Source organism: Pristiophorus japonicus, chromosome 1 (assembly GCF_044704955.1).
Source record: "Pristiophorus japonicus isolate sPriJap1 chromosome 1, sPriJap1.hap1, whole genome shotgun sequence".
NCBI classification, from domain to species: Eukaryota; Metazoa; Chordata; class Chondrichthyes; family Pristiophoridae; genus Pristiophorus; species Pristiophorus japonicus.
This window is the reverse complement of record NC_091977.1, coordinates 339,045,450-339,059,136: the sequence shown is the minus strand read 5'-3', so window position 1 is coordinate 339,059,136 and position 13,687 is coordinate 339,045,450. Positions and strand designations below refer to the sequence as shown.

The 13,687-nt window shown below is 40.1% G+C and overlaps 1 protein-coding gene across 11 annotated transcripts in view; it reads left to right on the top strand.

Moving 5' to 3' along the window:
* Positions 1 to 13,687, top strand: part of golga4 (golgin A4) — a 550,135-nt gene that overhangs the window by 447,249 nt on the left and 89,199 nt on the right. For 10 of the 11 annotated variants that reach the window (XM_070889514.1, XM_070889499.1, XM_070889470.1 and 7 more), the window contains one exon: positions 4,197 to 8,491. In XM_070889514.1, coding sequence (XP_070745615.1) covers positions 4,197 to 8,491 — 4,295 coding nt within the window. Of the gene's footprint in view, positions 1 to 4,196; positions 8,492 to 9,768; positions 9,925 to 13,687 lie in introns of those variants that run through there. The other variant, XM_070889524.1, reaches the window with a different exon arrangement.

Genomic DNA, 13,687 nt, shown 5'->3' with positions numbered 1-13,687 from the left:
TTGAGTAATATATTGACTTTACTCCAGATAATTAAAGTGCAGTGTCCCAAGTTTCTTTCTGAGCTGGATGACAGCTTATTTAATTGTAAGTCATGCCTGACTTGCATTCAGAAGGCATAAAAAACTTACCCAAGGGTTTATGAAGCAATATGGAACACATTCTATATCTGTTCCGTTCTCTCTTTTTCGTTCAATTTCACAGACTTTTCGAGCTTCTGGAAGAGATGGAGGATGATCTCGATGTGTGTGGGGTGGGGGGCGGCTGCAGAGCTTCACCACCTCCATGGCAACTGCCATTCAATTACTATGTGACATAAGATATACCTCTGCAAAATGCAGCTGATTTGCTGCCTTTTCTTCTCTCTGAACTCTCTTTCCCCTCACCCCACCAACTGAACAGTCCTTGATTAAGTAGCCCAGCAGAAAAATGGCAAAACATGACCAATAAGAGCAAGTGTGTTTATATGTCAGTTGAGTTAGAATTCAAGCTGTAATCTAGTTCTTGTTTTCAGTTCTGTGTTGCCAATGGAATTTAGTATCCATTTTAGTGGTTAAATCTCAACACAGCTCTACTTGTATTCTAACCATGTACTTCTATGAGAAGGGACTAATTAGCAATCTTGTTGTGCGAGGTCTCTTGGGGAAGAGTGACCATAATATGGTAGAATTCTTTATTAAGATGGAGAGTGACAAAGTTAATTCAGAAACTAGGCTCCTGAACTTAAGGAAAGATAACTTTGGTATGAGGCGCGAATTGGCTAGATTAGACTGGCAAATGATACTTAAAGGGTTGACGGTGGATAGGCAATGGTAAACCTTTAAAGATCACATGGACGAAGTTCAACAATTGTACATCCCTGTCTGGAGTAAAAATAAAATGGGGAAGGTGGCTCAACTGTGGCTAACAAGGGAAATTAAGGATAGTGTTAAATCCAAGGAAGAGGCATACAAATTAGCCAGAAAAAGTAGCAAGCCTGAGGACTGGGAGAAATTTAGAATACAGCAGAGGAGGCCAAAGGGTTTAGTTAAGAGGGGAAAAATAGAGTACGAGAGGAAGCTTGCCGGAAACATAAAAAATGACTGCAAAAGCTTCTGTAGATATGTGAAGAGAAAAAGATTAGTGAAGACAAACGTAGGTCCCTTGCAGTCGGATTCGGGTGAATTTATAACAAATTCGGGGAACAAAGAAATGGCAGACCAATTGAACAAGTACTTTGGTTCTGTCTTCACAAAAGAAGACACAAATAACCTTCCGGATGTACTAGGGGTCCGAAGGTCGAGTGAGAAGGAGGAACTGAAGGATATCCTTATTAGGTGGGAAATTGTGTGAGGGAAATTGATGGGATTGAAGGCTGATAAATCCCCGGGGCCTGATAGTCTACATCCCAGAGTACTTAAGGAAGTGGCCCTAGAAACAGTGAATGCATTGGTGATAATTTTCCAACAGTCTATCGATTCTGGATCAGTTCCTATGGACTGGAGGGTTGCTAATGTAACACCATTTTTTTTAAAAGGCGGGAGAGAGAAAACGGGTAATTATAGACCAGTTAGTTGACATCAGTAGTGGGAAAATGTTGGAATCAATCATTAAGGATGAAATAGCAGCACATTAGGAAAGCAGTGATAGGATTGATCCAAGTCAGCATGGATTTATGAAGGGGAAATCATGCTTGACAATTCTTCTGGAATCTTTTGAGGATGTAACTAGTAGATTGGACAGGGATGTGGTGTATTTGGATTTTCAAAAGGCTTTTGACAAGATCCCACACAAGAGATTGGAATGCAAAATCAAAGCACATGGTATTGGGGGTAATGTACTGACGTGGATAGAGAAAAGGTTGGCAGACAGGAAGCGGAGAGTCGGGATTAACCGGTCCTTTTCAGAATGGCAGGCAGTGACTAGTGGAGTGCCGCAGGACTCAGTGCTGGACCCCAGCTCTTTACAATATATATTAATGATTTAGATGATGGAATTGAGTGTAATATCTCCAAGTTTGCAGATGACACTAAACTGGGTGGCGGTGTGAGCTGTGAGGAGGACGCTAAGAGGCTGCAGAGTGATTTGGATAGGTTAGGCGACTGGACAAATACATGGCAGATGCAGTATAATGTGGATAAATGTGAGGTTATCCACTTTGGGGGCAAAAACACGAAGGCAGAATATTATCTGAATAGCGGCAGATTAGGAAAAGGGGAGGTGCAGCGAGACCTGGGTGTTATGGTTCATCAGTCATTGAAAGTTGGCATGCAGGTACAGCAGGCGGTGAAGAAGGCAAATGGTATGTTGGCCTTCATAGCAAGGGGATTGGAGTATAGGAGCAGGGAAGTCTTACTGCAGTTGTACAGGGCCTTGGTGAGGCCCCACCTGGAATATTGTGTCCAGTTTTGGTCTCCTAATCTGAGGAAGGACGTTCTTGCTATTGAGGGAGTGCAGCAAAGGTTCACCAGACTGATTCCCGGGATGGCAGGACTGACATATGAGGAGAGACTGGATCGACTGGGCCTGTATTCACTGGAGTTTAGAAGGATGAGAGGGGATCTAATAGAAACATAAAATTCTGACTGGACAGGTTATATGCAGGAAGAATGTTCCTGTTGTTGGGGAAGTCCAGAACCAGGGGACACAGTCTAAGGATAAGGGGTAAGCCATTTAGGATTAAGATGAGGAGGAACTTCTTCACTCAGAGAGTTGTTAACCTGTGGAATTCCCTACCGCAGAGAGTTGTTGATGCCAATTCATTGGATATATTCAAGAGGGAGTTAGATATGGCCCTTGCAGCTAAAGGGATCAAGGGGCATGGAGAGAAAGCAGGAAAGGGGTACTGAGGTGAATGATCAGCCATGATCTTATTGAATGGTGGTGCAGGCTCGAAGGGCCGAATGGCCTAATCCTGCACCTATTTTCTGTGGCCCCAAGTTTCCACATGATTTGCTCCTGATTTTTAGGAGCAACTGGTGGAGAACGGAGTATCTTAGAAATCGCAATTCTCCACATTTAAGTTTTCTGCAGTTCTAGTCAGGTAGAACAGTTTCACTTTGGAACAGAATTTTTTTTTCAAAAGGGGGCGTGTCCAGCCACTGACGCCTGATTTGAAAGTTTCCACAGTGAAAACGTACTCCAAACTAACTTAGAATGGAGCAAGTGAAGATTTTTGTAGGCCTGAAAAAACCTTGTCTACACATTAAAAAATCAGGCGCAGGTTACAAATTAGGCGTCCGGAACGAGGTGGGGGGTGGGGGGGGTGGGGGGAAGGGACGTCATTACATTCTACAATAAATCCTTAGTTATACTTATACAAATATTATACAAATAATTCCAACCTGAATAAAAATTTATAAGCAAAGAAAAGATTAAATAAACCATGTTCCTACCTGTGTGAAAGTGCTTCAGGCAGGGAGAAGGCTGCAGGAAGCCTCACAAGTTGAGGCAGCCATTCCCGACGGCAGCGGGAGGGAGGCAGTGAGGAGGCAGCCATTCCCGACGGCAGGGGGGGGAGAAGGCAGTGAGGGCCCGACCGACGGCAGCGGCGGGGAGGCAGTGAGAAGGCTGCAGGAAGCCTCAGAAGTTGAGGCAGCCATTCCTGACGGCATCATGTTTCTACTGATGGAGGAGACTCGAACTAGAGAGCACGATCTTAGAATAAGGGGCTGCCCATTTAAAACCGAGATGAGGAGAACATTTTTCTCTGAGGGTGGTGAATCTGTGGAATTCGCTGTCTCAGAGAGCTGTGTAAGCTGGGACATTGAATAAATTTAAGACAGAAATAGATGGTTTCTTAATCGATAAGGGGATAAGGGGAGCTGGCAGGGAAGTGGAGCTGAGTCCATGATCAGATCAGCCATGATCTTATTGAATGGTGGAGCAGGCTGAAGGGGCCGTATGGCCTACTCCTGTTTCTATTCCTTATGTTCTTATACTCCATCCCCCTTGCAATAAAGGCCAACATTCCATTTGCCTTTCTGATTACTTGCTGTATCTGCATACTAACTTTTTGTGTTTCGTGCACAAGGACCAGATGGATAAATTAATTAACACACACACCCACACACACACACAAACACACACACAATATATATTATAAATATGTTGTTTTTATTTATATATATAGTGTGTGTGTGTGTGTGTATATATGTATGAAATTCAAAATACTACACGTGGTTATCGTTTTCAAAATTCAATTTTTTTTTTTTTACAGAGAGTATTGGAATTGGAAAGTTTGCTTTTAAAGAAGTCACAAGAGGGTGAAACTCAATCAGAAGAGCTAGAGACAGAGAAGGCCAAGTACAAAGTCGAAATAGCTGCCTTAATTAAGAAACACCAAGAGGTACTGGAAAACATACGTCAGGAAGAAGAGGAATTATGGACTGAAAAAATGCAGGTAATTAGCCATCAGCAGAAGGCTAAAGTGGAGGAGCTTGAAGAGAAATCTAAAGAACTAGAAGCACAATTGAAGGAGAAGGAAACACAATTCCATGAACACATTGAGGAAATGAATCTAAAAACACTGGAGAAACTCGATGTGAAACAAACTGAGTTGGAGGCGCTGTCAACTGAGATGACAGAAATACTCAAAGTACGCCAAGAATTGGAAAATAAGTTATCTACAATTGAGGAAGACTATGAGAAGAAACTAGAAGACAAGAAAATACATTATGAAGAAAAAATTGAAATTGCTAGAAAAGACAATGAACAGTCCTTTGGTGGAGTAGAGAAAATATTTACAGATGAGCTAAACAACCTCCGTCAACTTCTTGAGGGAAAGGAAAAAATTGTGGGAGAACTGCACGTAGAAAAACAGCATCTGATAAATGAGCTTGAAAAGATTCAAAAAGAAGCTGCAGAGGTTTCTGCAAAACTAGAATTTGTGAGCCAAGTCCATCAGAAAGAGCAGGAAGATGCGAGAGAAAAGATGAATTGTAAACTAGATGACCAACGTCAACAGTATGAAATACAATTAACAGAGTTACAAAACTTGCTGAGAAACTTGGAGACTGAAAAAGTGAATCTTTGCAAACATTTAGAAGAAAAAGAGTTGTCGGATCAGACCAGACTGAATGAGCTTACTGCCAATTTAGATAACTATAAATCTCAGGCACAGGAATTGAGTGACCTGGAAGAAAAAAACAGTGAGTTACTACAAAAAGTAGCTTCCCTAACAGAGCAATATGAAATCCAGATTGCTCAGCTCGGATCAGACATTGCACAGTTGCAGAACAGTTCAGAAGAAAAGCAAAAGGCACTTACTGAGGCACAAGATCTTCAAAAACAACAGACAGACTTCACTCAAAAACAAACAAAAGAGCAGAACTTGCGAGAGCAAGTTGCTTCACTTCATGAGGAATATGGAAAGAAAATAAAAGTGCTTGAGGCAAAACTGGATAAACTTAAACAAAGGGGGAAAGAACTGCAGGAAAAATTCAAGATAAAACTTTCTGAACAGGAGATTAAACTAAAAGCAGAGCTGGAAAAGAAGCAGAAGGAATTGGTTCAAAAGGAGCAAATATTCAATGAAAAGATTGTGGAAATGGCACTTGCAAGTTCCACAGGAATTAATGAAACAGTCGCCCAGCTGGAATCCAGTCAGAAACAACAACTGGAAAGTCTTAATGAGGTTCACAAGAAAGAGGTTGCAGAACTTGAGCAAAGCTGGGAGAAAAAACTGGTTCAGCAGATTGAAGAACTTCAAGAAAAGCATCAGGTGGAGCTTCAAGAAAAGGAACAGGAAGTGAAAGAGATAAAGCTGAACATAGAGGCCTTCAATGATGAAAGGGAAGAGATATCCAGGAAAATAACAGAACTTACAGAGGAGGTTGCTCTAGGAGCAAGTAAACTGCAGCAACTCCAAGGGGACCTAACAGAATCATCTGTTCAGATTGGTACTTTGATGGAAAGTGAAACAGCTCTTAAAGCTAAATTGCAGGCCCTTGAAGAGTCGAAGAGTCAAACTTTGCTAGAAAGAACAGAGTTAGAAAACCGACTAAGTGAGCTGAAAAAAGCAGATGAGCAGAGCCAGGGCCAGATTCATGAGCTTAGCAGTTTGTTAAAAGAAACTGAGGATAGTCTACAGGCATTGGAAAACTTGCGCCGCAAAGAAAATGAGGAACATGAAAAACAGCTTCAAGAAAATTGTGTTCGACTTGAGCAGAATGAAATTGAATTCAGGAGCCGAATAGAGCAATTAATCAATTGTTTTAATGAAGCAGGTGCAAAAATAGAGCTACAAACCAATGAATTCCATAAGAGGTGTAACGATAAAATTAACATCCTTAATGAGCGTATTAAAGTTTACCAAGGTCAAATTGAGACGGTAAAAAAGGCACTTCTAGGAAGGAGCAATAGAGTTAGTGAACTAGAAACTCAACTTCAAGAGGTAGAAACTCAAAATGTCTTATTGAATAATTCGGTACAGCATCGAACACAAAATCTGCAAGACGTAGAACTAAACATTAAGACTTTGCAATTTGAACTGCAGAACATTACTGCACAACGGGACACACTCCAGCGAGAAAGCAGACTTCACAATCAAGTATTAGATGAGAAGGAGGCATGCATTGAGCAGTACAGAAAAGAGCTGGCCGAAAGTGCAGCTGTGCACAAATCCATCGCAGAACGGCTGAAGGAAAAAGAATTGCTTATGTTGAGCTTGGAGAAACAAATAAATGACCTGAAGTTGCAGCTTGAGCACAGTGTTTGTCTTACAGATAAGGAAGAAGCTATATCATTGCTCAACACACAATACCAAGTGGAACAGCAAAAGCTGCTGGACCAAATAAGTCAGCTATCTGAGAGCATTGAAACTGTTTCTCAAGAGAAAGTTTCAGCCCTTGAACAGGCAGACCAGCATAAAAACAAGTTAACAGAATGGAAGAAAAAGGCAGAATCAAAATTCACACAGCAAAGCAACAAAATGAAAGAGCTTGAGTCAAAATTTGTGATGTCTGTTCAACAGAATAAAGATAAGGATGACCAATTATCAACGTTGACAGCAGAGGTAGAAAAACTGACTACCAATTTACAAAGTGTTCGAATTGAAATTGAATATGTGGAGAATGAGAAGGAGAAAATAGTAAATGATCTGAATGCCCAGCTGGAAGCAACTAAATTTCGGATAGCAGAACTAGACCAAGATATTACTACAAAGTCTGAGGAATGTAAAGTTGTAGAAGAACTCAAAAAACAATTGCTTCAAAAAGAAATTGAATTGCAGGAGATGGGGCTGCAGCTTGAACAGGCTCAGGCTGGAGCTTCTGATCAGGACAACAAATTCAAGGGTGCTGAAGAAAAAATACAAACATTTGAAAAAGAGATGGAATCACTCCGGGTTGAATTCTCACAGAAACAGAATGAATGGGAGAAAATTAAATTAGACCTCGTAAATAACAAGGAGAAAGAATTGAAGGATATAGAAACCAAAATGAAAACTGAGAGCTGCACGAAAATAGCTGAACTCAAGAAAAAAGCAGAACAGAAAATTGCAAAAATAAGGAAGCATCTAACAACCCAATTGGAAGAAAAAGAAAAATGTATGGATGAACAGATAAGAGATTTAAAACAAAAATCAGAGGAGCAAGAAGCAACCATTGGGGCCTTAGAAGAAAAAGTGAGAACTCTAGAAACTACAATAGGATCAGAAAAGGAGGAAAAACAAAAGTGGGTTGAGAAAGTGAGAGAAGAAATGGAACTTGAGAAGGAGAACTCTCTGAAGATGTTGAGAGCAAGCTATGAAGAACAAGTTATGGTTCTACAGCTGGAAGTGTCAGCAAGGGATGAGATGGTGCAAAAATACAAAGAGGGACAGGTAAAAATAAATGATTCTGAACAAGAAAACAATAAGTCTTATACAGATCTTCAAAAGCACCTAGAAAAAGTTGAAGAGGAGAAGCAAATCCAGAAGAGAGAGACAGAGCAGCTTCAATCCGAGCTTGAACAACAAAAGCATATGTATTCATTACTGGCAGAACAACAAGAGGAAACTGGTAAATTAGAAAATTCTATGGAACAGTTGAGAGTAAAGGGCAAACAGATAAACAAAATGGAAAAAACAATTGCAGAGTTACAAAAGAAAATGCAGGATAAAGAAATTACTGAGAAACGAACAATAGTGGAACTAGAAAGTGGTTTCACCTTAAAAAAGGAAGAAATTGAGAAAGAGATCAGATTGGAAAGCAGTTCCCTGACTGAAGGCTGCAAAAAACAGATAAAGGTTCTCCAGGAACAGTTAGAAGAGAAAGTCTCTCTGCTTAAGATCTTTGAGGAAAGTTCTGAAGAGAAGACAAAAGCTGACACAGAACTACAAAAGTTGCTAGATGACATGCGGGAGCAGCAAACCGAATTGGGACGCAAACTGGAAGAGGCAGAAAATGAGAAACAACAAGTGCGTAAAGAACATGCCAAACTGCAAAAAGACCTCCGTGCCTTGCGCAAAGAACATGAGGTCGAAATAGAAATCACTAGAAAAGAAATTAATGAAGAAGCTGAAAAGAGTGCCAAGTAAGTGTGTATTCTATAACAAGTGAACATTTATTGTGACAGTGTTTTGTCTTGAATTGCTTGATCAATACCAAGTTTTGTATGTTAACAATGGGGGTAAAAGCCTCAATATTAGTAGCTAAAAGAAAGCAAAAAAAAACATTTATATAGTGCCTTTCATGACTTTCAGGACATCCCAAAGAGCCTTACAGCAAGCAAAGTACTTTTGGAGTGTAGTCAATGTTGTAATATCGGAAGCTTGGCAGCTAATTTGTGCAGAGCAAGCTCCCACAAACAGCAATGTGATAATGATTAGATCATTTGTAATTTTGGTGATGTTGGTTGCAGGATAAATAATGGCCAGGTCACCGGGGAGGGCAGACATTTTATCACTGATCTGAATGATGACGCCTTTGACAATGCAGTACTCTCTCAATACTGCACTAGATTTTGTGCTCAAATCTCTGGACCCACAATCTTCTGACTCGGAGGCGAGAGTGCTACCAACTGAGCCACAACTAACACCCAACTAAGAAGGATTGATTGCAGAAATGTGCTAAACGTGTCAACACTCCCTTTATTAGAACAGAGGCGATTATGGGATGATTTGATAGAGGTGTTTCAAAATATGGAAATCTGGAGCAGGATAGATAGTAACAAACTACCCAGTGATTGAAGAGTCCAGAATGAGAGAACTTGGATACAAGATTAAATGTAAGAGATTTAGGACAGAGAGCAAAATTAATTGTGTTTTTTTTTACACAGAGGATTGAGAGGCTGTGGGATGCACTAAAGTTAGTGATAGACTCAGCGACCTTCAACATTTAAGAATAGGTTAAGCTAGGTGGTTCAAGGAAATCAGAATAAAGAGATATGGGAACCCAACAGGTACATGGGTTTTAAGGATACTGCTCATGTGGAGGTCAAACATCAATGTGGCTAGTTTGTGTTGAGATTTCTGTGTAATTCTATGCAAAATATAAACGCTGCAGTAAATTTAACTTGCATTCACTACTAAAGGCTGTTCGATAAGCAGATGCACATCTCTTTTTAATTGAAATTTGCAGTCTTGTGCATGACATGAATGGGATAGCATACAAAGGGATCCTTACCATGCTATGATCCACTGGAGATTATATAGGCTACCTCCATTTTCTGCCTACTTCAAAAAGCAGAAAATATCACAGCTGTCATGTTCAGCTAATACTTAATAGTTGAGTTTATTTGCAAGAACAATAATTACATAAAAGTGGAAACCAGCAGTACAATACTTGACTTAATGTGTAAAATGTTTCAAGACAATGAAGCTTGCAGAATATTTGGATACCGACTACAATATAATTTCAACTGATTCTCTCTTGAACCATTGCATGGATAATTGACCTTCACGGAGCCTTTCTGGAAATAATCAGAGAAGTGAAAATCCTAGGACTACTGTCATGTTTTTCTTTGAAGTGGAGGTAAGCACCCTTGACGAAGATGGGTTCTTAATAATCAGAAATCAGAATATTATTCTTTTCCCCCACTTCGGTAGATAAAAGTATAAATAGTAGTCTCTTGGTTGTCTGTCGAGTTTTTTTTCAGAACTCCTGATCATAAAAGTAAGTGAGTTGCGTTCTGACAATAGGCTAAATTTGCACACATTAGCATTTAAAGACGTAAAGGACTAGCCAAACAAACTTGATCTTAATAGTTTCTGATCAAGCAGTAACACCGAAACCGTGGCTGGTTTCCTCCCCACAAACCTAATAGCCATCTTCCAGACCACTTTGTGCATTGTTTTCTCCCCTGACAAATGCTGTGTCTCAACCACAAATAACTGAATACAATTTTAAAACACATTATCCTGGCTATTTTGAAGCAAGTAAGAACTTACTTTGCTCCTATAATATATGAAGCTACAAAAGCCTCAGTTCATTTTTTGCAGCTTTCAATAGTTTCTTCGCTTCGAGCATTATAACTTCCTGACCTCTTGCGCCAGCTGTGCAGCTTCTGGCTATTATGGAAAGGATAAGTGTGTAATTTTATATATGTAATCAGTTTAAATAATTTGTATTGTATTTCCTTATAACATCTGGCTTTCCACGTTAAAAACATGCTGCAGGCTGATTGGAAATAGTAATAATTTAGAGGACATTCAGTAAACGTTCTGCAGGGAAGGACTGCCTCTTTGAGACACAAAACAGCCCATTTCTTACAAAAATGGACAAGTACTCCGCGCTGCAGCAGCCATTAATTTAACAAAACATTCTGAGAGCTATAAATATCTGAAGTACTCAGGCAACCAAATGGAGTGAGGGGCATCGTTTTTTTTTAACTGCATGGCTGTTGCTTTTTTAATACCCCAGTATTAATGAGATCAGTACTTTGACAAAGCCCTTAAGGCACTGACTCAAAATAAGGCGGAGCATACCCCCTTGGCTGAAGTTTTGGGCCCTGACTCAAGCAGATGCAACAAAGGCATAAGAATTCCAGGAGCACTTTTTGGGTGTTGTCTCTGGTACCCCTGTGCTCACCCAGAGCCAACAAACAGAACAGTAGGTTTATAGCCTGCAGAGCAACTGTTCAGACAAACAGCTGCCACCTATTGCCAGGTGGGTGTATATCTATTTCAATATCATCATCATCATAGGCAATCCCTCGAAATCGAGGAAGACTTGATATATTAAGAAAAGAGCATCAGCTCACAAAGACTTGCCCTATTACAGATGCACAACAATCTTGAAGTACTGGATGCTTCTCAGCTGCAATCTAAAATTTCCAATCTGCCATGATCAAACAACAATTAACATCGGAGTGACTGAAGAATGTTTTAACTTGCAGCAATTAGCTTCCTGACCTTAAAAGGACCGGCCAACTTAAGTACAACTCCAGTTTTCCAGAATGATACAATCTTCATTACATGGTATCCCTGTATAATATTCCTGTCATTCTATTAATAGTCTGTCATTAAACAATATATAATCCAATGTACCATAAGTAGTGTTCGTGTTAAAAGAAACTTGGCTGGGATTGATCTCCAGCCTACTTGATACAGACTTGAGCACAGATCTGTAATTACAAGGAATTAAGCTATGCTGATAGGAGGGCTATTCCATCTACTCATGAAATCTTTGAACATTAAGAAAAGTGCAGCAGTTTGTACTGTATTGCTGATGGGCTTCAGATTGTATTTAGACAACACATGATCAACTTGCTGATAAGATTAGTTTTGGGCTTCCAGATATAATTAACAAAGCAGTGGTTATGTAACAAAACTGAGTCTCGAAAAAGTAGCTTAGAAAGCCCAAGAAGATTATCCATGCTAACACCTAACGAGCAAAATGCACCTGCTCTCCCCAAGGCAAGTTGCTGAGGATATATAGGTGGCGACCAATATAAAGCGGCAACCATGCCATAAGCCGTCCCTTTTAGATATTCACAGGAAGAAGAGTGGGTTTACGAGCCCCATCCCTACTACCAAGCATTTCCAGCAATAATCTTTATTTTAGAATGCAGGTCTTCAGCATCCAAGCCCCTCCCCATGATGGGGAATCAAATCGGTAGGCGATCAGCTAAACAGGGTTTAGTCTCCCTTTTAAAGGTGAAGCATAAATCATATTGTGCCTCACCAGCTTAAGCAACTGGCAGATTTAAAAAAAGCAGAATATTTATACCCATCAGGAAAGGGCCCATAAAGGAAGTCCAGAAAAAATAATCTCTACTTGCTTACTAGGGGACCTAGTTAAGAAGGCTGAGGATTGTATCCTGAGGAAAGTAATAGGTGGAGAATTCGAGTGTAAAACATAAGATACAGGAGTAGCCCATTCAGCCAAGCCTGTTGATCATGGGGTATTTATGCATCAACTCCATTTCCCTGCCTTTGTTCCATATTGTTTGATAGCCTTATCTAACAAATATCCATCAAACTTAGTCTTAAATTTCAATTGATCCAGCATCCACATCTGTTTGAGGACTGAATTCCAGATTACTCTACCCTTTATGTGGAAAATATGCTTTCTGATTTTACGACTAAATACCCGAGCTCTAATTTTAAGATTGTAGTATCTTGTTCTAGATTCAGCCACCAGAGGAAATGGTTTCCTTGTATCTACCCTAACGAATCCCTTTATCATTTTAAACACCTCAATTAAATCACACCTCAACCTTCGGAACTTGGAATAAAAGCTAACTTTATGCAATCTGTCCTCATAATGTAACCCTTTAAGCCCTGGTATCATTCTAGTGAATCTGCACTGTATACCCGAGGCCAATCATTCCTGAGGTGTGGTGCCCAAAACCGGACGCAGTACTCCAGATGGAGTCTAACCAAGGTTCTGTACAACTTGAGCATTACTTCCTCACTTTTGTATTCCAGTTCTCTTAAGCTTAAAGGCTTACGTTTCACTAGCCTTTTTGATTACTGTTTGTACCTTTTTGTGATTTTTGTACATAGACACCTAAATCCCTTTACTCCTTCAGAGTTCTTTGTTTTTTACCATTAAGAAAATATTCTGATTTGCCTTTCTCGGATCTAAAGTGGATGACTGCACACTTCCCCACATTGAACTTATCTACCATAGTTTTCCCCACTCACTTAGACGATGTGTGTCCTTTTGTAACTTCCTACAACCATCCACACAACTTACTGAAGACAAATTTCAGACAATGTTCTGCCTTTCCACCGCATTAGTGTGCAGTTGAAATAATTTATTCTGTTGGTCAGACTGTCGACAATGTAACTGACTCCAGTGCTACTGTACTCGCTCTTTCTGAACGTCAGATGGCGACCCTTCCGAGGCAGCAGGACAGATACATACCATGAAATCCCCTTCCTGTGGCCATGCCTGAGTTCCAAAGGCCAGTTGCAAACTTAAAGCTGTTTAAATCTTGTACATCACTAAATATTGACATCACTCATCTTCAGGCCATTAGAGCACAGCTAGAGTTAGTCTTCCCATTTCAGTTGCAAAAATCTTTTGCCACTAATTAATTATCAGATGCCAGCCACAGATGGCAGTACAGAGGATTAATTTCTGAGTCTAATATATTTTTGCTGTGCTGCATGGTGGGGCTGCACCTTCCATTGGTTGCTGTGCATTTAATGATGTAGCAATTCCACATGTACCCATATTTGGATGATTGATTTGTCACAGCTTTCACTTGGGATACTGCCAGGCAAGCAGTTTAAATGTTTTCCAAAAATTGGCTTCATAGATAACCATAAAAAATTTCAGC